The sequence below is a fragment of the Cnephaeus nilssonii genome (assembly GCF_951640355.1).
Source record: "Cnephaeus nilssonii genome assembly, chromosome: 3".
NCBI lineage: Eukaryota > Metazoa > Chordata > Mammalia > Chiroptera > Vespertilionidae > Cnephaeus > Cnephaeus nilssonii.
The window spans coordinates 3287077-3310671 of NC_137074.1; the positions used below are offsets into that span (position 1 = coordinate 3287077).

The window sequence follows — 23595 nt, forward strand, 5'->3', positions numbered from 1 at the left end:
ATAAATTTCCTAGCCTTGAGGTTTAGTCTCCATAGCACTCTATTCTTACTGTTACTCCACCCCTCTCCTCAAAACAAATAAATGAGACAATAGAAACCCACCTATTAAAAGAGAAATCTTTGTCCATTTAGTCCATTACTTAAAGGTAAGCATGAGTTAGCATCTGGTGAGAAAAAATACTGATGAGACGTCTGTTGTTGAAATTATAGTTCTTTGTCCTTATAATGAGAATAAGATCCTTTGCAAATAAAAGTTTTAAAAGTTAGGATGAATGTGTAATATAGAAATATCTAATACATATTGAACCATAGGAATAAAGCACAAATAATGGTAAACTAAAATTACGTTAAATCTTGTGCTTTTCTGACCTCCTGTATTCCCTTTTTCTTTTCTTTCTTCTTACTTTTGCTTCCCTGTACCTCCCCCTGTTTTTCTTTCTTTTCAGTTTAAACTTTTTTTATTTTAAGATGATTGCAATTCATGCTCAATTGTAAGAATAATGACAGATCTCATGCACACGTACCTAGTTTCCCCCAGTGGGAACGTCTCGCAAAACTGTGGACACTTACAGGCATTGTGCAGGATATTTTTATTACTACGGGGTTCCTCAGGATGCCCTTTTATGTCCAAGGCCGTTCTCTCCTTCATCCTCGGCAACCTCTAATTCTCCATTTCTATAACGTTGTCATTTCAAGAATGGTGCATGAAAGGAATCACAGTGTGAAACCATTGGCTTCTTTCATTCAGCATAAATCTCTGGAGATTCATGCAGGTTCTTGTGTGTGGCAGTAGATTGCTTCCTTTTTCTTGCTGGGTAGTAGCCTGTGTGGCTGGAGCACAGGGTGTCTAACCAGGCACCTGTTGAAGGCCATCCGGGTTGTTTACAGTTGTTGGCCATTACAGAGAAACTCTAGACAACTCTAATGCATGACAGGTTTTTGTGGGAATATAGTCTGCATTTTCTTTAAAAAAATATATATTTCATTAATTTTTTACAGAGAGGAAGGGAGAAGGGTAGAGAGTTAAGAACATCGATCAGCTGCTTCCTGTACAACCCCGAATGGGGATGTGCCCGCAACCAAGGTACATGCCCTTGACCGGAATCAAACCTGGGACTCTTTAGTCCACAGGCCGATGCTCTATCCACTGAGCCAAACTAGCTAGGGCTAGTCTGCATTTTCTACAGTGAATGACCAGCAGTGTGTAATTGATGGGTCATAGGGGAGTTGCTCGTTTAGGTTTTTTTTTTAGGAAACTGCCAGAATGTTTTTCAAAGTAGTTCTACCATTTGACCTTCCCACTAGCAATGTGTGCAAATAAAGGTTTTATTTATTTATTTTTTCATTTTCTTAGATTCCTTTTCTTTCATTTTATTTCTTGCCCCCCCCCCCACTATAGTGCCTACCCTGTATATAGATGTTTTGTTAATTAGTAGTATTTCTTTGCTTATCTTGTTATGAAGTTAAAATTTTGTTCCTTCAAAAAATTAATTTTACAGCTACAGAAGTGCAACAGAGTTTGATTTTGAGAAGGACAAATATGACATCAGAATTCCAGAAGATTTAGATGAGACAACAGGGAAGAAAGGGTACAAGAAGCAAGAGAGGATGGACCAAATTGCCCCGGAAAGTGACTATTCCCTGAGGGTATGTATCCAGGCTCCCGTGGAAGTGAGAAAAGCATCACATGATGGAAGATATGTTGCCCACTTGTTATAAATGCTACCATTGATCTCTGAAGGCAGTATCTCAGACGTGCGTCAGCATGAGCACACTGGTGGTTTTATTTGCTTAGAAACAGTTTTTAATTGTGAAGTCATCAGTTCTAACCACATTCTCTCACTATGTGATCAAATTATTTAAACTGGAAATAATGGAATAAGTATAACCTATTATGGCCATATTGATTACTCAATCAAAAATATCAAAGTCAGAGTTTCTTTTTTTTTTTAATTTAAAATACTCAAGAATATACACACAATGACATCCTAAAGCAATAAATTATGTATAGACTAGAGATAATATACATTAATAATAATTTTGTGATAAATACCTCTGAAAAATGACCTGAGAAATGTTTATGTTTTTGAGATTGAGGAAATTAATATCTCACTATAACAATCCTATATAATAAAAGCCCAATATGCAAATCGACCCACCAGCGGAACAAACGCCTGCTATGACGCACTGACCACCAGGGGGCAGACGTTCAACGCCGAGCTGCCCCAGCCCATAGGCCCCAACCCGGCCAAGGTGGTTGCCAGCGAGGGCCCCCTGATCACACTACCAGTCACCCCGAAGAGAGAGGTGACTGGTGATGGCGGCAGGGGGCGGGCCGGTGAGTGGGCAGTGCCAGGCCGGCCAAGGTGGGTGCCAGCGGAACCCCCCAATCACCTTGTCGGTCGCCCTGCAGATTGGCCCTGATTGTCGGCCAGTCCTAGGGACCCTACCCATGCACAAATTTCGTGCACTGGTCCTCTAGTATATTGATACAATAAATTAAAGTTTCTTAGTCACTGCAATAAGATATATCATACTAACTGTTCCCTTTATTTTTGTGCTGCAATTATTCTGTAACTCCAAGCTGAAGGATCCATTGGATATTTACAAGTTTACCATATAACTTTTTGTTAACATTTAAAAGGGCAGATATTACTATTATTTTATATACCACAATGTGTTCTTGAAGTATCTCCTAATTGTTAAGAAAATCTTGCTAAAATATGAAGGGTCTAGAGGCAGCCAGAGCAGATGGTGTGGTTTTAGTGTATCATGAGTACAATGTTTTAAAATATCATTAATGCATGACAAAACCACTAATTTTGAAATCAGGAGACAGGGAATAAAAATAAGCCCTGGCCGGTGTGGCTCAGTTGGAGCGGCATCCCGTGCACTGTTCACCATCCCACTCCTGGTCAGGACACATACCTAGGTGTAGGTTGATCCCTAGTCGGGGAGAGTATGAGAGGCAACTGGTGTATCTCTCTCACATTGAAGTCTCTCTCTCTCTTGCTCTCTCTTTCCCTCCCTCTCTAAAAATCAAATTTTAAAGAGTAAGAAAACGTTCAGATTTTAGTTTTACATTGAACCTTTGTCTGTCCTTACTTCATTTCCTTTGGAGAGTTCTGATATGTTGGAGGTAAGCACAGAAGAGCGTATTTTAAACATGTTTTAGGTTGCAAAACTTGTCAAGGTTCTAAAATAAACTTTCATGCATTAAGAATTTAGAACACATTTACATGACTACTGATTATTACAGCCCGCTTTATTTTATTAAAAAAAAATATGTATCTTTATTGATCTCAGAGAGGAAGGGTGAGGGAGAGAGAGAGAAGCATCAATGATGAGAGAGAATCGTGTATCGGCTGCCTCCTGCACTCCCCCTACTGGGGATCGAGCCGGCAACCCGGGCATGTGCCCTTGACTGGAATCGAACCCAAGACCCTTCAGTCTGCAGGCCGATGCTTTATCCACTGAGCCAAACCAGCTGGGACCCTACTTTATTTTTTATTTTTAAATATACTTTTATTGATTTCAGGGAGAGATAGAAACACCAATGATGAGAGAGAATCATTGATTGGCTGCCTCCTGCATACCTCCTACTGGGGATCGAGTCCACAACCCAGGCATGTGCCCTGGACCAGAATCAAACCCAGGACCCTTCAGTCTGCAAGCTGACGTTCTATCCACTGAGCCAAACCAGCTGGGGCTATAGTTCACTTGTGAAAAAAGTATTGTGCTTGTCTATTCTGTGTGTTGATTTGTTATTTACAACTAGAGGCCTGATGCATGATATTCGTGCACAGTAGGGTCCCTAGGCCTGGCCGTTGATCAGGGCCGATCTGCGGGGTGATCGGGATGGGGGGGTAAACCTGCTGGCACCCACCTTGGCTGGCCTGTGGACTGAGGGCAGCTCCTGCGTTGAGCGTCTGCCCCTGGTGGTCAGTGTGTGTCATAGCGACTGGTCCTTCTGCTGTTAGGTCTATTTGCATATTAGGCTCTTAATATATATAAGGATTTTTTCCTTTTCCAAATTCGAACTGTCCCTTTTATTATGTTTATTTTTGTCTAAATGAAACTTGTTTTTAAAATTATAGCTATACTAGCGGCTCAGTGCATGAAATGCGTGCACATTGAAAAGGAATTAATTAGAGGAAGTATTTTAATATTGCTATTTGCCCTTTCTCTATAATAGAAGTGTCAGAGATGAAAGAAAATTAGTAAAACGTATATGAAAATCTCCCTCCTGTTAAGAGTCTGGGGCACGCTGCGGGACCCAGAGTCAAGTCCCCGCCCACCACCTGCACAAACTTCGAAAATGCAGGAGACCCAGACCTGGCTGGCCCCACCCCCATTGGGTAAGACCCAGACCCGGCCAGCCCCACCCCCATTGGGTGAGACCCAGACTTGGCTGGCCCCACCCCTGTGAGGTCCTCTGAGCAGGGGGTGCAGCCTCAGGTCTCCCAACCTGGTGCAGGGGCAGGGGGCGTGGCCTGAGGTCCCCCATCAAGCCCCACTGGGTGAGGGGCGTGGCCTGAGGTCCTCATCAAGCTCCGCGGGGTGGGGGATGCGGCCCGGCCAGGCACCCTGCAGCCTCAGGTCTCTGCTGATCGGTCATGATGTTATGGCGTCCTGGCTAATTTGCATATTCATCTATTATATAGATAGATATGTACTTGACAGAAGAGTCAGAAAATGTACATGTATACATTTTTAAAAATTGAAATGAGATACCATACATGCTGTTTTGTAACTTTTTCACTTAACATATCAACATAGGTCAATAGATTGTTTTCTGCAAATCATTTTTACTGGCTATAATATGCTGAATTGATTTTTAGTGAAAAGTAAATATAGTGCATATTACTTTACTGAAGAGTTAATGGTCCTTTATTAAGTAAGTTGGCAGCTTCTTTTTAAATGCATGTTTAAGTAGTGTTGAACAAATCTATAGACAATTATTTCAAAAAAACAGATAGTGTTTCTTCGTGTCTTTCCAGGCTTACTGCAGTATATTATATCTAAAGCCAAGAATGCAGATCATCTTACGTGGACAGAAAGTGAAGACACAACTAGTTTCGAAGAGTCTTGCTTACATTGAACATGATGTTTACCGACCAAAGTTTTTAGTATCCTTTGTTTTCCTCTTTCTGGTGTCTTCCAGAGCTGTATTAGTGTGTACTCCCCTACCACCTTTCCTCCTCTTCTCCTCATACTGCTTCTGACCCTCTCTAACGTTGCCCTTTCTTCTGTACTTTCGCACTCAGTAATTAATGAAATAGAAAGGATGACTTGAAGGGAGGGAGGTGATGTGTTCAGAATTTTCCTTAATTTTTAAGACGAGAACAGTGAAAATTACTTTCGGATTCAACTGCAAAAATAAAGAACATTATGGGATAATGATGTATCATAAAAACAGACTCATCAAAGCTTATGAAAAAGTTGGATATCAGTTAAAGGTAAGCAGGAAATGTCTTATCTTTCATACGTTAGAATAACTTGTTATTGGGTCAGATGTGAAATTATATGCTTTTTGCCTAATGGCTTCTACATGTCAGTGTTTTAATAGTGTTGGTGTGGCTTTTGAACTTAGAATCCTGTGATATTAGTTTCTGATTTGATCCTGAGTCATGTTATGAGGGGACAGAATACTGTGTGTCTGTTTTACAGATGAGGAACCGGGCTCAGTAACATGCCCTAGGCCTCACCATGCAGACCTTTTGATGCATTTGGATCTGGATCCCTGCTCATTTCCTGCTGGAATGAAATTGGTTGCTTTTCACTAGTGATGACTCAATAGCCTGAAAAAACAGTATCTGGTAGGTGATTTACTTTTTTGGAGTTAGTTCCTAAATAAAATAGAGCCTTCCTCCTAAGCCATATCCATTGTAGAGTTCAGTTTCGGGTGATGGACATTGTCCCATGTCATTCTGTTTGTCCTTTACATGTTTTCACAGAAAAGTGTTTTGTTATTTTTGGTGTTTGTGTGTTAATTCAGTGATCAATTCTGAAAATCATCTTCTTAAAGGTCTTATGTCTAGGCATATTTTGTTTTCTAATTCTATGACTTTCATTTTCAATTTATCTTATTTCATTCTGAATTCTTTGTAAAATTATGTGAGTTCTACATAGTATGATAGTATGGGTTTAACTTGAATGTTAGTCAACGGGTTGTGTCTTGATTACATATTTTCACGGCACAAGCTCAGAATAGAGCATTTTTGCAAAAGTAAATGAATGTCGGGCTCTTTATATCCACAAGTTTCTGAATTTTACTGGTAATTGGAAATGCATTTTTGGTAATAGGCCTTAGTTACCAAGTGCTTTGGGATTCAAAAGAAATAATTGTATCTGCCACAGAATGTAAATTCTTTTTATCGTTTACCACTTACGAATTTGACTTAAGTAACAGACATAGCCGTTTTCCCACCCAGTTAAATTTGCATATGTGTAATTTCTGGTTATGCTTGACCCTGCACAAAATAGTCTTTACAACCAACTTTTAATGTTTTTTGTTTTTGTTTTTCTACCAGATGATGGATTGGAACTAGTATTTGCATTCTGTGGATTTAGTAGACATGATTAAGTAGGTGTGTCAGATAGTGGTATGATTTCCTGTGCTGGATCTCAGCATAGAGAGATGATCAGACACGGAACAATCAGAGAAGGCTTCTTGGAGAAACTGGTAGTTGACATGAGTCTCAGTGACTCCTGTGTTGGAAGTCTGGCAGGGGCCTTCCAGGCGGGGAAAATTCTCTCCAAAGGAAGGGAAATAAGGTTCTGAGACAATGCCACCACTAGGGCAGTAATTTACTGTGCCTGCATTAGACGATAAGTGGGAAATAGAGTAATGGAAGCGAGAGGAAGAGGAGGCTGGAAAGAAGGTGAAATGAACTACAGATCGAAGGGTACTGTGGTTTATAAGTGTGTGAGTAGGACCACTGATGGTTCATGGAGTAGGGTTATGCTTACATTTATATGGCTTCATCTACAGGGCGGGGCCATAGTAGGTGTACAGTTGTTCATCTGGAAAACAGTACAGTAAGTCGTAATTCATAAATAATATAAGAAGAAACTCTGGCCCTAGCCTGTTTGGCTCAGTGGATAGAGCATTGGCCTGTGGACTGAAGGGTCCCGGGTTCGATTCTGGCCAAGGGCACATGCCCGGGTTGTGGGCTCGATCCCCAGTAGGGGACGTGCAGGAGGCAGCTGATCAATGATTCTCTCTCATCATTGATGTTTCTATCTCTCCCTCTCCCTTCCTCTCTGAAATCAATAAAGAAATATATTTTTTAAAAAAGAATAAACTCTTGTTTCTTGTACTCACAACTATAACCCTACTTTTGCACCACTGGTATTATATTTATGAAAATTTTCATTTTGTGCCCTGTCTGGTTTGGCTCAGTGGATAGAGTGTCGGCCTTCGGACTGAAGGGTCCCGGGTTCGATTCCGGTCAAGGGCATGTACCTTGGTTGTGGGCACATCCCCAGTGTGGGGTGTGCAGGAGGCAGCTGATGGATGTTTCTCTTTCATCGATGTTTCTAACTCTCTCCCTCTCCCTTCCTCTCTGTAAAAATCAATAACTTGTTAAAAAAAGAAAAAGAAAATTTTCATTTTGTAAATTATATTTTCTTTCACTTTGTATGTCAACTTGGAAGTAAACCACAATTATGTCTAGCTGGCATCGCTCAGTGGTTGAACATTGACCTATGAACTAGGAGGTCACGGTTCGATTCCCTGTCAGGGCACATGCCCGGGTTGCGGGCTTGACCCCCAGGGGGTTCATGCAGGAGGCAGCTGATCAGTGATTCTCTCTCATCATTGATGTTTCTCTCTCCCTCTCCCTTCCTCTCTGAAATCAATAAAAATATGTTAAAAAAAGAAGAAGTAAATTACAATAAAAATATTACAAAAATATTTGTTATATACACACATAGATAATCAGAATATGACTTGTGCTTTGAGTTCAGTATTTTAGCTAGCAGAGTAAAAATTAAAAAATTATTTGATAATTTTTTACTGATGTAGATTTTCACTTCATTGCCATTAACAACTGGATGTGTAACTTGGGATAAATGACTTTAATTTTTAAAATGCTAACTTTAAATAAACATGGAGTGCTAAGTGCCAGAGCCTTTGCTTGGGCTGTGGATGACTTAGTTGTGGTTTCTACTGTCTAAGAAGTTGCACACCAGCAGAGGTGGTCTTTTTTCCTTTGTATCAAATTGGGGTGATCAAACTTGTCTAAAGGAATACTTGACAACAGTGAATGTGGTTTTGGAGGAAGGCTCTAATATACATAGGAAGTAACTCCCAGAAAAGTGAATTACCCTACCAGACGATGTTTTTCAGGCTAAATTTCATGAGATAAAATATAGGAAAATGTTTGATACAAATTATAAATCTTTATGGAGGGGTAATTATGTTGGCATCATGCCTTATGCTTAAAACGCCAATTTCATTTTCTTTTCCAGGCAAACAACATGGGTGTTGGAGTAGTGGGAATTATAGAGTGTAATTTCCTAAAGCCAACTCATAATAAGCAAGATTTCGACTATACTAATGAGTACAGGTGTGTTGCCTATTTAACTTTTTGCCTTTTCATATTTTATTTTGGAAATGCTTTCATAACTTTTTCTAAGAATTTTTTTTATCCTATGGATGTTTTTACTTTGTGGGACATTAAGAAAATGAGTAGGTGAAAGGCTTGCACAGAAGACACATTTAACCGTCGTCTTCCATCCTGGGAATTGTTCCTACAAAGAGAAATATATCCTCCTGTCTTTACTAATGAAATATTTCCGAGAGTCCCAGAAAATATGGCCATTAATGTTCGTTGTAAAGTAGGGCCGCACAAACAGTCCTAATGAGATTGGCCCTCTCCTCAAATAAAGAAAAAACACACACCAGAAAACGGGAGGAAGGAAATAATAAAGATAACTGCAAAATCAGTGAATTAAGAACCACATATAACACAGAAAATAAATATTATCACTCAGAGTTCAGTCCTGAGACAGCTAACCCTGTTATCTGAACAGGGATAATTTAATACAAGGAATGGTTAACTGTGTCAACGTAAGAAAAGTTCAAACCTAAAGAGAATTTTGTAAGTTTATTTGAGCCAACTGTGGACAATTACCAGGAAGCAAAATCTCAGAGGATTGAGCAAATGCTCCAGAGAAGGGCAGTTTTGTACCTTATTTTATACATTGCAATCTGAGGAGCTGGAGAAAGCAGAGGGGGAGGTGGGAACCTCTGGGATGGAAAAAAGGAAAAGGAATAGATGTGCTTCATACCTTTGTGGGTGCAGGATAGTTAACGGTCCACAGTGAGCACTAATGAGGAACAAACAAGGAGGGTTCTGTGGCCTCTGCTCTGGGGCAGGCCTGTGCCCTGAAGGGCCCAGCAAACAGGAAGTTACTTGACATTCCAAAGGTATGTTATCCCAGATACAAAAGGACAACAGACAGGCTCAGCTAAGGGTAAAGATCGACCTTTGTCAAGGAAGTTACTGGCCTTAGGACATGACTACCCGCCATGACTAGTTTGCAGTTGGGACGTTTTACTTTCAGACCATCCTGTGTGGTTGCTTTCGGTGTGTGATTTTTAGTACGTGGCCCCCTTTTTTTGCCCACATCTAGAAGAGTAGGAAGTGATTACTAAAAGGGGTAAAAGACAAAAAGAGGAGCTGTTACCTCTAGGTTGAAAAAGAAACAGTCAAGGAACTAGGAGAATGCACCCCACCCCCTGAAGCCAGAGGTTCCGATCTCTCTCCGTGGAGGTCATGAGAAACAACAAGCTGCCTGCTTGCCCAGTGCTGGCCTGTACTGGGGCCTGCTCTTGCCAGGGCTGTGGTGGGCTGGAGCTGGTTGTGAAGATCTGGCTCAGCTGGAACCCGGGCCTGCTGGGACTGGTCTTCTGGCTGGGGCAGAGCGAGGTCAGGGCATGCCGGGGCTCCTCAGGCTGCTGGGCCCGGCCATGCGCGCACTAGAGCACTGGGAGCTGCTGCCCCTGGCAGGCCCTCGCACTAGCCCAGCTACCCGGGCTCAGGTGGCAAAGGCACACGGTTACAGGACCGAGCTCCAGCGTCACAGAACCGAGCAAGGAGGACCGGCTTTGAGCTGAGGGACAATAAATTGATAAGTGACATAATAAAAAAGCTCCAAGTTTCTTCTTTGATAAGATTAATAGTCTGTAAGTATCTGGTAAGACGTAGTGATTAAGGAAATAAAGGAGAAAACCACAATTGTCAGTATCGGAAATGAAATAGAGGACAATACTGTAGGTCTACAGACACAAAACTTTATGAAAGGGATAGCGTAATTTGTCATCATTTTTAGATGATATGGACACATTCCTTTGAAATTAAATCAATTTTTAGAAAAATTATTACATATGAAATTCAAAGATTTAGGAAAAGTCCTTTATAAACTTGCATAACTTTGGTAATGAACTCATGAATATGTTACAAGAAAATAAATTGATGTCAATCTTTCCTGATCAGGATATAAAAATCTTAAAATAACAAATAGCATCCACTGAAATGTAAAAAGTATGATACATTTAAACCAAGGGGATGTATTGCAAGATCGCAGGGGTGGTTTTTAACATTCAAAATTCAATGTTATTCATCACACTGATTTAGAAAACTCTGATCGCTATTTTCATAGGTACAGAAAAATCAATTGATAAAAACAACACCCATTTGTGATTTAGGAAAAAAAGGGAACATTTACAAAACCATTAATAGAAAGGGCATAGTGACAATAGTTATTTACAAATAACAATACAGAGTATTTACAAAACAGCAGGCATTCTAATGGTGAATAATCAATAGCTTCCCCCCAAGAGTGAGAATGAGATAAAGACATCAGCTATTTACAGTTGTTCTGGAGGAAATAACCCATACAATAAGGCAAGAAAAAGAAATGAACGTTAGAAGGGTTGGGAAGGAGTAAATAGAACTTCTGCAGATGATAATATGTAGAAAGTCCAAAATTATCTGTAATTGGAATTAATTAAGGAACAAATAATATGTATTCTAAAGTTGCTGGATAAGTATTCAGAAATCATTGTACTAACAACAATGGCTAAACAACATGAAATTAAAAAAATAAGAGCATCATAAAGACACGTACTTGATACACTGAAAACCACAAAACATTGTGGAGTGAAATTTAAGACCTAAATAAGTAGGTATACTACTTTCAAGAATTGGAACACTGGGTATTATGAAGTGTCAGTTTTTCTCCAAAATAAATGCAATTTCAGTTTTAAAAAGAACCAAAAAACCCATCAGGTGTGTGTGGGTGTTGATAGATTGATAGGCTTAATCTAAACTTCAAGTGGACAGTTAGAAGACTGAAAACAGTTAAGAAGACTCATACTACTAAATAAAAAGCTGTAGTAGCTAAGAAAGTGGGTGTTAATGAAAGGGTAGACAGTCTAGTGAAATGGAGTAGAGAAGTCAAAAAACAACCCCACTTTTCACACATACGGTCATACGGTCATCTGCTGTGGCAAAGGTGGCATTGGAGTGTGGTAGGAAAATGGTCATCTTTCCAAAAGAGACCAGGTCAATTGGTTGTCTGTACAGATAAAATGAACTTTAACTCCTGCCTCTCCAATGAAGCGAAAGGCCAGTTCTTCGATGGATTGTAGACCTAAATGAGAAAGGCAAAACCAAAATGGAAACAGGCATACTTTTATAATCTTTAGTTAGGCAGGTTTTTTAAACAAGATGCAAAAAGCTTCCATCGTAATGAGCAAAAGTAGATAAATTATTTACAGTGAAGAAAACAAGCAAATGCTGGCAAGATGTAGGGCAGTTGGAGCTCTCATCGTACATTGCTGCGGGATGTAAAACTTGATTGTTCATTTTTGAAAACTATTAGGCTGTCAAGTAAATGCCCACCCCAGGACCCTGCAGTTCCTCTCCTACGTATATTCTCAACAGAAATGTGTGCAGTGTCATGGACTGAGGAGTAGAGGTGATGAGAAAAAGAGACAAGGAAGAGCTGTGGCTTTAGTCTTATTTATTTCAGTAGGTCCCATTGATTTGCTTTTTAACATCTTATGGGGCTTGGGGTGGTGAACACACAGTGCAATAAACACATGATGTATTATACAGTTGTGTACGTGTAACCTATGTAATTTTATTAACCAATGTCATGCCAATAAACTCAATTAAGAAAAGACATCTTACTGTGGGAGAAGTGCAAGTCTTTAATTGTGGGACAGAAGCTATTTGAAATATACTTGCTGGTAATGATTGCATACTTTCATACACAAAAAGTTAGAGTTTGATTTGAACTGAAGCTTGGACAGTTGGAGTTGAAATTCAGACAGCCTGTGGTTGTCCCCATAATTGGTGGCCGCATTCTTTCACAACAGGGGACCCAAAGTGTTCCATTGTGTCTTCCTTCCCAGAGGACCCTCGCTCTGCACTAGGAGCTTAAAAAGGTCCTTTCTAGAAAATTGCTGTTACGTTGAGTGTTTTTTATTAACTGTACTTTTGGGGGTCCTTCGTCCCTACTCTCTACCCTCCCAGTGGACACCCAGTGTCCACCTGATCATTGCTAGGTTGTGCTTTCTCTGTGTTTGACAAAGATTTAATCTGATCATTATTTTTCCTTAAATTGGTTTCATAATTTACTTTTCAGGCTTACAATACTAGCACTGGGAGATAAACTGAATGATTACTGGAATGAAATGAAAGTGAAGAAAAATGCAGAATACCCTCTAAATTTGCCTGTTGAAGATATACAGTAAGTTTACATTAAAAAGTCAGCCCTCTCTACTATCAAGATGTGATGTTAGAGGGTACAGCGACTGTGCAGTGTTTACAGTTGACTCTAACCCAAAGTAAGGAATAAATTCTGTACTTCAAATCAGCAGACCATAAAATGACATGATGAATAGGCCCTGGCCAGGTAAACTCAGTTGGTTAGAGCGTTGTCCCTATATGACAAGGTTTTGGGTTCAATCTCCAGTCAGGGCATGTACAAGGAGCAACCAGTAAATGCAGAAATAAGTGGAACAATGACAATGTTTCCCTTTCTCCCTTTCTCCCTCTCTTTCTAAAAATCAATAAAACATTTTAGAATAGTGAACTAATGAATATATGTATTTATACGTAGTCACAAAAGATTCATGATGAAAAAGTTTTTACCCATGTGTTGTATTATCTCATAAACCAGCCTTGAGTTTGGATTCTAGTTTTGCTGCTTAAGTAACCATGTGACATTGAATTTCTTATATAACCTTTTCTAAGCTTCCATTTTCTCCTAGAATTGTAAGAATTCCTATATAATAAAAGCCTAATATGCAAATCGAATGAACAGCAGAACGACCGGTGGAACGACTGGTCGCTATGATGCTCACTGACCACCAGGGGACAGACGCTCAATGCAGGAGCTGCCCCAGCTCACAGGCTCCAGGCCAGCTAAGGCGAGTGCCAGCGGGGCCCCCAATTGTCCCGCTGGTCGCCCTGGAGATGGGCCCTGATCACCAGCCAGGCCTAGGGACCCTACCCATGCACGAATTTCGTGCACCGGGCCTCTAGTTAAAAGATATGATGCCTGACAAACACTCAGAAGCACACTGAGCACACATTAATAACCCTGTGAATGAGTACTGATGTGTACTGTGTGTACTGATGGGAAGATATTCAAGATTTATAATGAAAAACAAAGATAGAGCCCTAACCGCTTTGGCTCAGTGGATAGAGTATCGGCCTGCAGACGGAAGGGTCCCAGGTTCGATTCTGGTCAAGGGCATGTACCATGGTTGCAGGCACATTCCCAGTAGGAGGTGTGCAGGAGTCAGCTGATCGATGTTTTTCTCTCATTGTTGTTTCTAACTCTATCTCTTTCTCTTCCTCTCTGTAAAAAGTCAATAAAACATATTTAAAAAAAAAAAGAAAAAAGAAAAAAATAAAGATACAACTCGGTGTATTAATTTTTCATTTATTTTGTGTGTGTCTACACATGCAATAATGTAACCTCCTGAAATCAGTTTATACTTATTTACAAACTTCTGGACTGTTTGAAGGTTCATCTAACTGTAATTGCATTTTTTAAAAAAAAACTGCATTTAAAAAGTTATAGGCATTAAGGTGAAGTCTTCATATGTTAAATGAGTCTCAATTTTTTTTTTACAGGATCAGTGTAATTTTTAAATGATAAAAATAAGGAAGTACTTTGTAAACTGAAAGAATATATAAATTTTAAGTTGTTCAGAGATGTGCTATAATAGAGGATAAAAATGTAATACAATTGTAAAAAGTTGCTTAAACTGAAGTAATACAACTTGTCTGTACCTGGTGATTTGTTTTGCTAATAAATATACTAGAGGCCTGAATTCGTGCATGGGTGGGGTCCAGCTGGCCCGGTCCCAATCGGCGGATCAGGGCTGGGCCTTTGGGGAGGAGGAGACGGCAGGAGGTTAGCCAGCTGGCCTATCCCAATTGGGGACCAATCGGGGCAGGGTTGGCTGGGGGGAGGGGCTGCAGGCTGCAGGCAATTGTCTGGTGGGCCTTGCCCCCAATTAGGGGGGACGATCAGGGGTGGGGCTGGCTGGGGGGAGGGGCTGTGGTCCTATCAGGGTTGGGTGGGCCGGCTCCACCCCCTGATTAGGCTGGTTTGCGGGCGCAGCGGGCGTCATAGCGACCATTTGGTCGTTGGGGCGTTCCGGTCGCTGGCTTTTATATATAGATTTGTCTTTGCAGGTACTAACACGAAATTTCAGAGCAAGGCATTTGAAATATTTTTAGTTGTTTGAGTTTTTATTATCATGGAGCAAGTTTAATAGTATGCCATTAAATAATATATTTAAGTCATTTTGCTTAAATTGGCCTGTCATTTTTAACCATTTGAAGGTGATCAAAATTTTTTTAGTTTAACTTGCTGTACACAATAATAGATGTCATGAGTTTTCAGGGACAGAATTAAATAAGAGGGGCATTTTATTGTGGAAATGATATGGAAAAGCTAATGGAAGTGTACTTAGCATCCATGTTTCCATGCTAATATATATTTTTTTATTACAGGAAACGTCCTGATCAGACATGGGTTCAATGTGATTCCTGTCTAAAGTGGCGAAAATTACCAGATGGGATAGATCAACTCCCAGAAAAATGGTATTGCTCCAATAACCCTGACCCACAGTTCAGGTACCAGATAGTTGGGAGTGTCCTTTTTTTGGAAAGAAGGAAATAACTGTTCCAGGTGTATGACTAGGCACTACTGACCTGTACTTCCTGTGATTTTTCTGACTAGAAATTGTGATGTTCCAGAAGAACCTGAAGATGAAGATTTGGTGCATCCGACTTATGAAAAAACCTACAAAAAGAGGTGAGGGTGGCACTGATTTGCGTTGGGAAAAGAATTAATGCATCTGCAGTATTCGCTGATTTGAACAGCGGGGTGGAGGTTGGGGGTTAGGGGCGCCTTAACCCTGCTGTCAAAAATCTGCTTACAACTTAAGTTGGCCCTCTGTGTACGTGGTTGGTTGAACATGCAGATGCGAAACCTAGGGATACAGAGATCTGACTGTGTTTATTGAGAAAAAGTCCGTGTTTAGGAGTACCCATATAGCTCAGACCCTTGTTCAGGGGTTGTGTATAGCCAAAAAGATTATGACCCAAGGAAAGATTGTGTTGGGTGCATAAAAGCAAGTGCTTTTTACACAAAGTTTATGCTGTGGACACCTGCTCTTTTTGTCATTCCTGTTTATTGCTGCCCTATGTACAAGGTAGTTTGCATACAGATAGTTTGTCTTTTGGGGCCACACAAAGATGCATCATAAGTGAATGCTGCCCTTTATGAGCTTACTAGAGGCCCGGTGCATGAAATTCATGCATGTGGGCAAGTGTCCCTCAGCACAGCCTGCACCCTCTTCATTCTGGGATCCCTCTCACAATCCAGGACTGCTGGCTCCCAACTGCTCGCATGCCTGCCTGCCTGATCACCCCCTAACCACTCCCCTGCCAGACTGATCGACGCCTAACTGCTTCCCAGCCGGCCCGATTGCTCTGTACTGCCCTTCCCTGCTGGCCTGGCCACCCCTAACTGCCCTCGCCTGCTGGCCTGGTTGCTACCAACTGCCCTTCTCTGCCAGCCCGGTCACCCCTAACTGCCCTCCCCTGTAGGTCTGGTTGCCCAAAACTGCCCTCCCCTGCTGGCCCGGTAACCCCTAACTGCCCTCCCTTGCCAGCCTGGTAGCCCTCAACTGCCCTCCCCTGCTGTCCTGATAACCCCTAACTGCCCTCCCTTGCCAGCCTGGTCACCCCTAACTGCCCTTGCCTTCCCCAGCCGGCCTGGTCACCCCTAACTGCCCTCCCCTGCAGCCCTGGTCATCCCTAACTGCCCTCCCCTGATGGCCTGGTTACCTCTAACTGCCCTAACCTGCAGGCCTGGTCCCCCACAACTGCCCTCCCCTGCAGGCCTGGTTTCCCCCCAACTGCCCTCCACTGCAGGCCTGGTCACCCCCAACTGGCCTCCCCTGCAGGCCTGGTCGCCCCCAACTTCCCTCCCCTGCTGGCCTGGCCGTCCCTAACTGCCCTCCCTGCCATCTTGTGTCCACATGGGTGCAGCCATCTTTGACCTTATGGGGGTGGGCATCTTGTGTGTTGAAGTGACAGTCAATTTGCATATTACTCTTTTATTAGATAGGATAGTCTAACAGGGAAGGTGAGATGAGAATATTACCACTTGGAAGTTAACAAATACCGTGCAAGGCATGATCTAGTCCAGTGGTTGGCAAACTCATTAGTCAACAGAGCCAAATATCAACAGTACAACGATTGAAATTTCTTTTGAGAGCCAAATTTTTTTTTTAAAATATATTTTATTGATTTTTTACAGAGAGGAAGGGAGAGGGATAGAGAGTCAGAAACATCGATGGGAGAGAAACATCGATCAGCTGCCTCTTGCACACCCCCTACTGGGGATGTGCCCGCAACCAAGGTACATGCCCTTGACCGGAATCGAACCTGGGACCCTTCAGTCCGCAGGCCGATGCTCTATCCACTGAGCCAAACCGGTCAGGGCGAGAGCCAAATTTTTAAAATTTAAACTTCTTCTAATGCCACTTATTCAAAATGGACTCGCCCAGGCTGTGGTATTTTGTGGAAGAGCCACATTCAAGGGGCCAAAGAGCCGCATGTGGCTTGCGAGCTGCGGTTTGCCGACCACTGATCTAGTCCTATTGGGAAGGCCATAAGGAAGATTACTTCTGGCCCCAGGATGCAGAGGGCAACATGGATCAGGAAAATTCATGAAGGACATTTTTGTAATAGGCCCTGAAGGTAGGAGGAGAATGTACAGGGCACAATGATTTGCCGGCTTAACTAGAGGAAATATGTGAGTGGGCAAGTGGAAATGGACGTGGGCTAGGGACGCTAGTTAACGAGTGATGGTGGTCAGCCTTGGGGAACTTAGACTAATGTGCTGCACACATAGGGCAGAGTTCACAGAACTTTCTGGAACTTCTGATTTGTGGTGCACTGTTTAAATCCAGCAGGACGGAGGTCGACAGACCAGTGGAGGCCTGTGTGGAATTCCCATTCCAAGGCCTGTAAACGGGAGGACAAGCTGAGGCCCGGGGGCCTTCGTGGTGGGAGTTAGAGGTGGAAGGAACACTAACGCACCACTGATTCTGGCGTGCACATCCCAGGGGCTTGGGAGTGAAGTGTTGAGTCTCTGCAAGACAAAATTGAATAGTCATGGCGAAGTAGATTTAAATATGTTTTTCTTTCTTTTTTTTTTAAGAGACAAGGACAAATTCAGGATCAGACAACTGGAAAGGATCCCTCAGGTAATGAAGCCTTCCATTTTATAGCCGTGTCTTATATAGGGTAGAGATTACTTTAACAATTTTTTTTTGTTAATCCTCACATGAGAATATTTTTTCTATTTTCTTTTTTTTTTGGTATTTTTTTAAATAGGAGTTGCCCAAGGGGTCAGGGGAAGGAGGGGAGAAAAAGAAACATCGATTGGTTGCCTCACAGGCCTCAAACCAGGCTCTTGACTGGGAATCAAACCCAAGACCCTTCAGTCCGAGGGCTTACTCTCTAGAATAACCACTGAGGCAAACCGGCTAGGGCACAGATATTTTTAAAGCTTAGGAGTTGCATGCAGATTGAAGTGATCTTGTTCTTTCAGTTCAAGTGTTTCTCTTTTCTTGTACTCCTCCTTGCCCTCTTTCCAACCCTGACTTCTTAACCCAACAACCTCATTCAGTCTGTTCCAAGAACAACAAAAAAATTTTTTTAAGAGAAGAAGGGAGAGAGAGATAGAAACATCACCAATGAGAGAGAAACATTGATTGATCGATCACTTGACTCCCTCCTTGCTCACCTCCTACTGGGGATCAAGCCCGAAGCCCTGGCATGTGCCTTGATCAGGAATCTGCGACCTCTTGGGTTGATGCTCAACCACTGAGCCACACTGGCTGTGCTAAACTGTTTAGTTTTATTTAGTTGCGCATCATCTTTTTTTTTTTTTAATATCTAATTTTATTGATTTCAGAGAGGAAGGGAGAGTGAGAGAGGGAAACATCCATGATGAGAGAGAATCATGGATTGGCTGCCTCCTTCACGCCCTCTACTGGGGATTGAGCCTGCAACCTGGGCATGTGCCCTTGACCAGGAATCGAACCCGGGACCCTTCAGTCCGCAGGCCGACGCTCTATCCACTGAGCAACACCGGCCAGGGCAGGGCATTTTCTGGGGAATGGCAGACATTCTTTTTCTTTTTTTTCTTTTTATTTTTTTAAATTTATTTTTAAAAATATATTCCATTGATTTTTCACAGAGAGGAAGGGAGAGGGACAGAGAGTCAGAAACTTCGATGAGAGAGAAATATCAATCAGCTGCCCCCTGCAACACCCCCCACTGGGGATGTACCCCAACCAAGGCACATGCCCTTGGCCGGAATCGAACCTGGGACCCTTCTGTCTGCAGGCCAATGCTCTAGCCACTGAGCCACACCAGTTAGGGCGGCAGACATTCTTTTTAGAATCCTGTTGCTAGGCAGACAAGGAAAGGTACGCAGGAACACCCAGGAGCCAGGTTCTAGTCCTAACCTGGACCGAAGCTGTGGGGTTTTCTTTCTCTTTGCTGACCACTCTCCCTGCCCCTTTCTTTCATTCTCTTGCTTACTGGTGCTGAGGAGCCTGTTCTGAGTATGTGACTAGGTGCTCCTCCTTGTGTGGGAAGTTTTGATCTGCTGCAGATGTGTATGTTTGCTTATAATTATGTTGAAATGTTTTCTTGTATAAAGCTTAGGATTGGGGGGTGAGAACAGAACTGGGGGGTAAGAATAGTGGGTTTACTTGTTTTTAAAGGCAGTATCTTTATGACTATCTTTAACTTATTACTCTTAGAAAAAAGTTTTTATTCTATCTCCGTAAGTTCTATATATAGTACAGGGCCAACAAATCTTTTCTGTAAAAGACCAGATAGTGAATGTTTTGGGCTTTGTGGACTACATATAGTCTCCGTTGCATATTTTTCATTTGTTTTGTTCACACCTTAAGAAACATAAAACCATTCTTGGCTCACTTGCAGGATGGATGTGGCTCATTGGCCTGTCGTATTTTGCTCCCTAACGTAGCACAAGGAAGTGACAGGGTAGGATAGTTCTCAGCATCTTCTGCATAAGGGGAAAAGGGAAAATAATGTATTGTTTTTTGGGCCTTGAACGTTAAAAAAAATTGCTTTAAGAAGTTTTTTTCCCCTCCAACAGATTGACACTGAACTGTTGTTTCGAACAATCTCTTTGCCAAGCCCGAGTTTTTCTCCCGTGAAGGACAGTGTTCCAAGAGGACATATTTCAGAAGCAGCGAACACTTACGCAGGAAGACTTGTAAACAACAGGGGTTCGCCCCAGTCTGAGCCTGAGAGCAACAGGTCAGTGGCAAAAATGTGCTTCCCGTTGGGAAGACAGAATTAAACAGAGTCTTTCATGGGCACTTGTAGGCACATCTAAGAAATTGTAGTTTAGGTGCATGTAAAAAGTCTTAAGGACAGGTGAATGCTTATAATGTTTACATGTACTTATCCCACTTATGCCAGCTATTTAAATCAATTACTAATATTAATGGTATTTATTGTGGAATTTGATCAAATTGTTACCTCTTTGAGATTTCCTATAGCATGAAATTTTCTGCTTTTTCTTTTTTTACTCCTTACCCAAGGATGTTTTTATTGATTTTTTTTTTTCTTTTGAGAGAGAGAGAGAGAGGAACATCAATGTGAGAAAGAAAGATTGATTGGTTGCCTCCCTTACATGCCCTGACTGGGAATCGAACCTGCACATTTTTGTTATATGGGTTGATGCTTCAACCAACTGAGCTACACTGGCCAGGGCGGTTTCTGCTTTTAGAATTGTCAGTAACTAAGTAAAGAAGAAAACAAAAAAATTAACAGTATTCTTCTATATAATAAAAGACTAATATGCAAATTGTCCCCTCTACAGCGAGTTTGACCAGGAAGTGGGGCTGGCCAGTCAACCGACTGCAGCCCCTCCCCCTGGCCTGCCACGCCCCGATCAACCCCACCCCTGCTCCGGGCCTGAAGGCCGGATCCCATCTGTGCACAAATCCGTGCACCAGGCCTCTAGTAATATTATAATGTCAGGTGTGACCTATACATTTTTAGCATAGTTCGTGACACTATATTTTGGATGAGTGGTTGGAGAAGGAAGGGAAAAAAAGGATGAGTGATAGTGGTTTGAACAATTAGTTAGCACTCTTGACTGGAATGACTGGGAAGGCTTCGTGATGAGGTTGTGCTTACTTCAGTCGGTTCCTGAAACCCTGAATGCAGAACTCTGTGCACAGGGCCTGTTCAGAGGGAATGGAATGAACAGGTGAGGAAAGAACAGGTGAGGAAAGAACAGGTGAGGCGAGGGAACCGGTGGACCAGACTGACTACACCTGATGCTTATTGTTGAAAGAGAAACATTGGAACGAGGTTCTCTGAGATAGTGAGATTTTTGCAGAGGTTTTGTGACCTTCATTAAATTCTCCAAGGGATTTGTGACCTTAGGAAAGATAGAAATAATGGCCTTTATGCATGTGTACATGGAGCGGCCCTTACCGCTCACACTTAGGGAACTTCTTTTGGGGCTGGACTGCTACTTAACTAAAAACCTGTGTGCATTTTTAAAAACCAGTCTCCTTTGTATTCTTGGTTTTTCTTCATAAAAATGATTCCAGACAAAGTTAGAAAAAGAAATATCTGTAGTTTACAGAGAAAAAATGATGGAATTTATTTTTAAAAGTGGCTATCATTAAAATGGAAGAAGAGAATAGAGAACATTTTTATTAATTTTTAAAGCCTATATTCCTCAAATTCATAGAGTCAAAGTCTGTGACAATGACAAATTAGGAATCAGCCTGGTAAGAAAAATAATGGGGCAATTTCCAATCAACTGGTTAACTCCGGAGATCTCTGGACAGATCAGACCAGAACTTGGAAACACCGGTTCTTCCGAAGGTGGAAACTAGGCCGAGAACAGGAGGCTTGCTTGCTCTCTTGCTGTGTCAGGAGGTTGGAAGGTGACCTTCTGGAGCAGTTTTTTCTGCTGAAGATGTCAGTGCACCACTGTTTCGAAAATAGGAGTGAGCAAATACTTGAATACTGAGCAGTGAGAAATCCCTCTCTCTTCCTCCCCTCACTGGGTTCCCAAGATAAAACCTCTGGATGCGGAGTGTTTGCGTGCTCTTGAATCACAAGCCCAGCCCTCACTCTGAAATAGAAAGAGATGGCCAAGGATCACCATGTACAAACTGAAAGGAAGGGAGTGAAGAAACCAAGTGACATTGACTGGGAGGTGGGTAGATGTTGGACAAGTGAGCCTCTTAGAATGGAAAGGTAAGCAGTTGGAAGGTAGAAAAAGAGGAGACAGGAAGGTCAACATCTGAATAGGGAATCCGAAAACAAAGGGAGGAAGTAATGGAAGAAAGCCTTCATTCCACTACACACACAGCATAGTGTCTGGGGAAAGCGTCGTTCCACGTTTTTTTGTTTTTGTTTTTAAATATATTTCTTTATTGATTTCAGAGAGGAAGGGAGAGGGAGAGAGAGATAGAAACATCAATGAGGAGAGAGAATCCTGCAGGCCTCCTACTGGGGATCGAGCCCACAAACCCGGGCATGTGCCCTTGGCCGGAATCGAACCTAGGACTCTTCATTCTGCAGGCCGACGCTCTATCCATTGAGCCAAACCTGCTAGGGCACGTCATGAAGTTTTAGACACGGGGGAACAGAGCTGCTGTTAGGAGGAACAAACTGCACAGAGGCAGGGTGAGACCGGCAGATACAGTGAGTGAAGACGGGAATCAGTGATGCTTCTACAGTTTTGAGAAAGTAACTTCCAACCGGAAAGTCTGTATAAAACCAAGTCAGTAAACACACGAGGTAAATAAAGACATCTTCATCAGCAAAATTTTACATTTTCTATGTCCTGTGTATGGCTTCTCAAGATTTTATTAGAATTTGTACCCCTTCGATACAGAATAAGCCAAGAAAGGAAGTTCTTTCTTTTTTTTTAATCCTCCTCTTATCTTAGGATACTTTTTTAAAAAATATATTTTATTGATATTTTACAGAGAGGAAGGGAGAGGGATAGAGAGCTAGAAACATCGATGAGAGAGAAACATCGATCAGCTGCCTCCTGCACACCCCCCACTGGGGATGTGCCTGCAACCAGGGTACATGCCCTTGACCGGTATCGAACCTGGGACCTTTCAGTCCGCAAGCTGACGCTCTATCCACTGAGCCAAACCGGTTTCGGCAGGATACTTTTAATTTTTTTTATTTTTGAAAGAGAGGAAGGGGGGAATAGAAATATTGATGTCAGAGAGAATCATCGAGCCATTGCCTCCTGTATGCACCCCTACCGGGATCGTTTCTGCAACCTCGGTATGTGCCCCGACTGGGAATCGAACCAGCAATCTTTAGGTGCAAGGGATGATGTTCCAACCAACTGAGCCACCTGGTTGGGGCAGAAAAATCTTAAATCCAGGAAACGTGAGGTCTGACACAGAAGGCCCAAACAGGAAACTAGTACAAATATCCCTTTAAAAGTGGCACAAAACGTAATCAATTGGTGAGAAATTTACAGAAACCTAAGGAAATGAAGAAAATGAGGCAATTTTAAATGAGAGAATATTCTTTTCTATGAAAGGATAGGGCATACTGGTTTGCTTCGTGGCTCACTCGATCACTGAATGTTGATACAAACCATGATGGGCCGATAGGGATGGCAGCGCCACTCCCTGAGCTTTAGAATACAAAGGGCGGACCTGCGGTGGTGGTGAATTCTGGTTTGGACATGGGTACCTTGAAATGCCGAGGACAGCAAATGAAGAGATGCTGGAAGTATACAGATCTGATACTTTAAAGACATCTCAGCAGTGTTTTTTCAGGTGTAGAGGGAGAAGAGGATCTGTACTCCATTAACTCATTGGGTAGTACTGTGCAATAATGTATCAGTGTTTTAAAAAATAAGCATGAATAGTTCTTCAAATTTTAAGGTAGAATAATTCAAAGTCATCTATTTTGTTCATATCTATATTTCATAACTT

General features: G+C 42.0%; 1 protein-coding gene across 1 annotated transcript in view; it reads left to right on the top strand.

Annotated features, from left to right (window-relative positions):
* The window catches only part of MORC3 (MORC family CW-type zinc finger 3), a 47843-nt gene that overhangs the window by 16141 nt on the left and 8107 nt on the right, over positions 1–23595 (top strand). Inside the window, exons 6-14 of the mRNA XM_079764902.1 lie at positions 1499–1646; positions 5000–5128; positions 5339–5458; positions 8475–8572; positions 12663–12767; positions 15050–15172; positions 15279–15353; positions 17772–17817; positions 19749–19912. Coding sequence (XP_079621028.1) covers positions 1499–1646; positions 5000–5128; positions 5339–5458; positions 8475–8572; positions 12663–12767; positions 15050–15172; positions 15279–15353; positions 17772–17817; positions 19749–19912 — 1008 coding nt within the window. The remainder of the gene's footprint in view (positions 1–1498; positions 1647–4999; positions 5129–5338; positions 5459–8474; positions 8573–12662; positions 12768–15049; positions 15173–15278; positions 15354–17771; positions 17818–19748; positions 19913–23595) is intronic.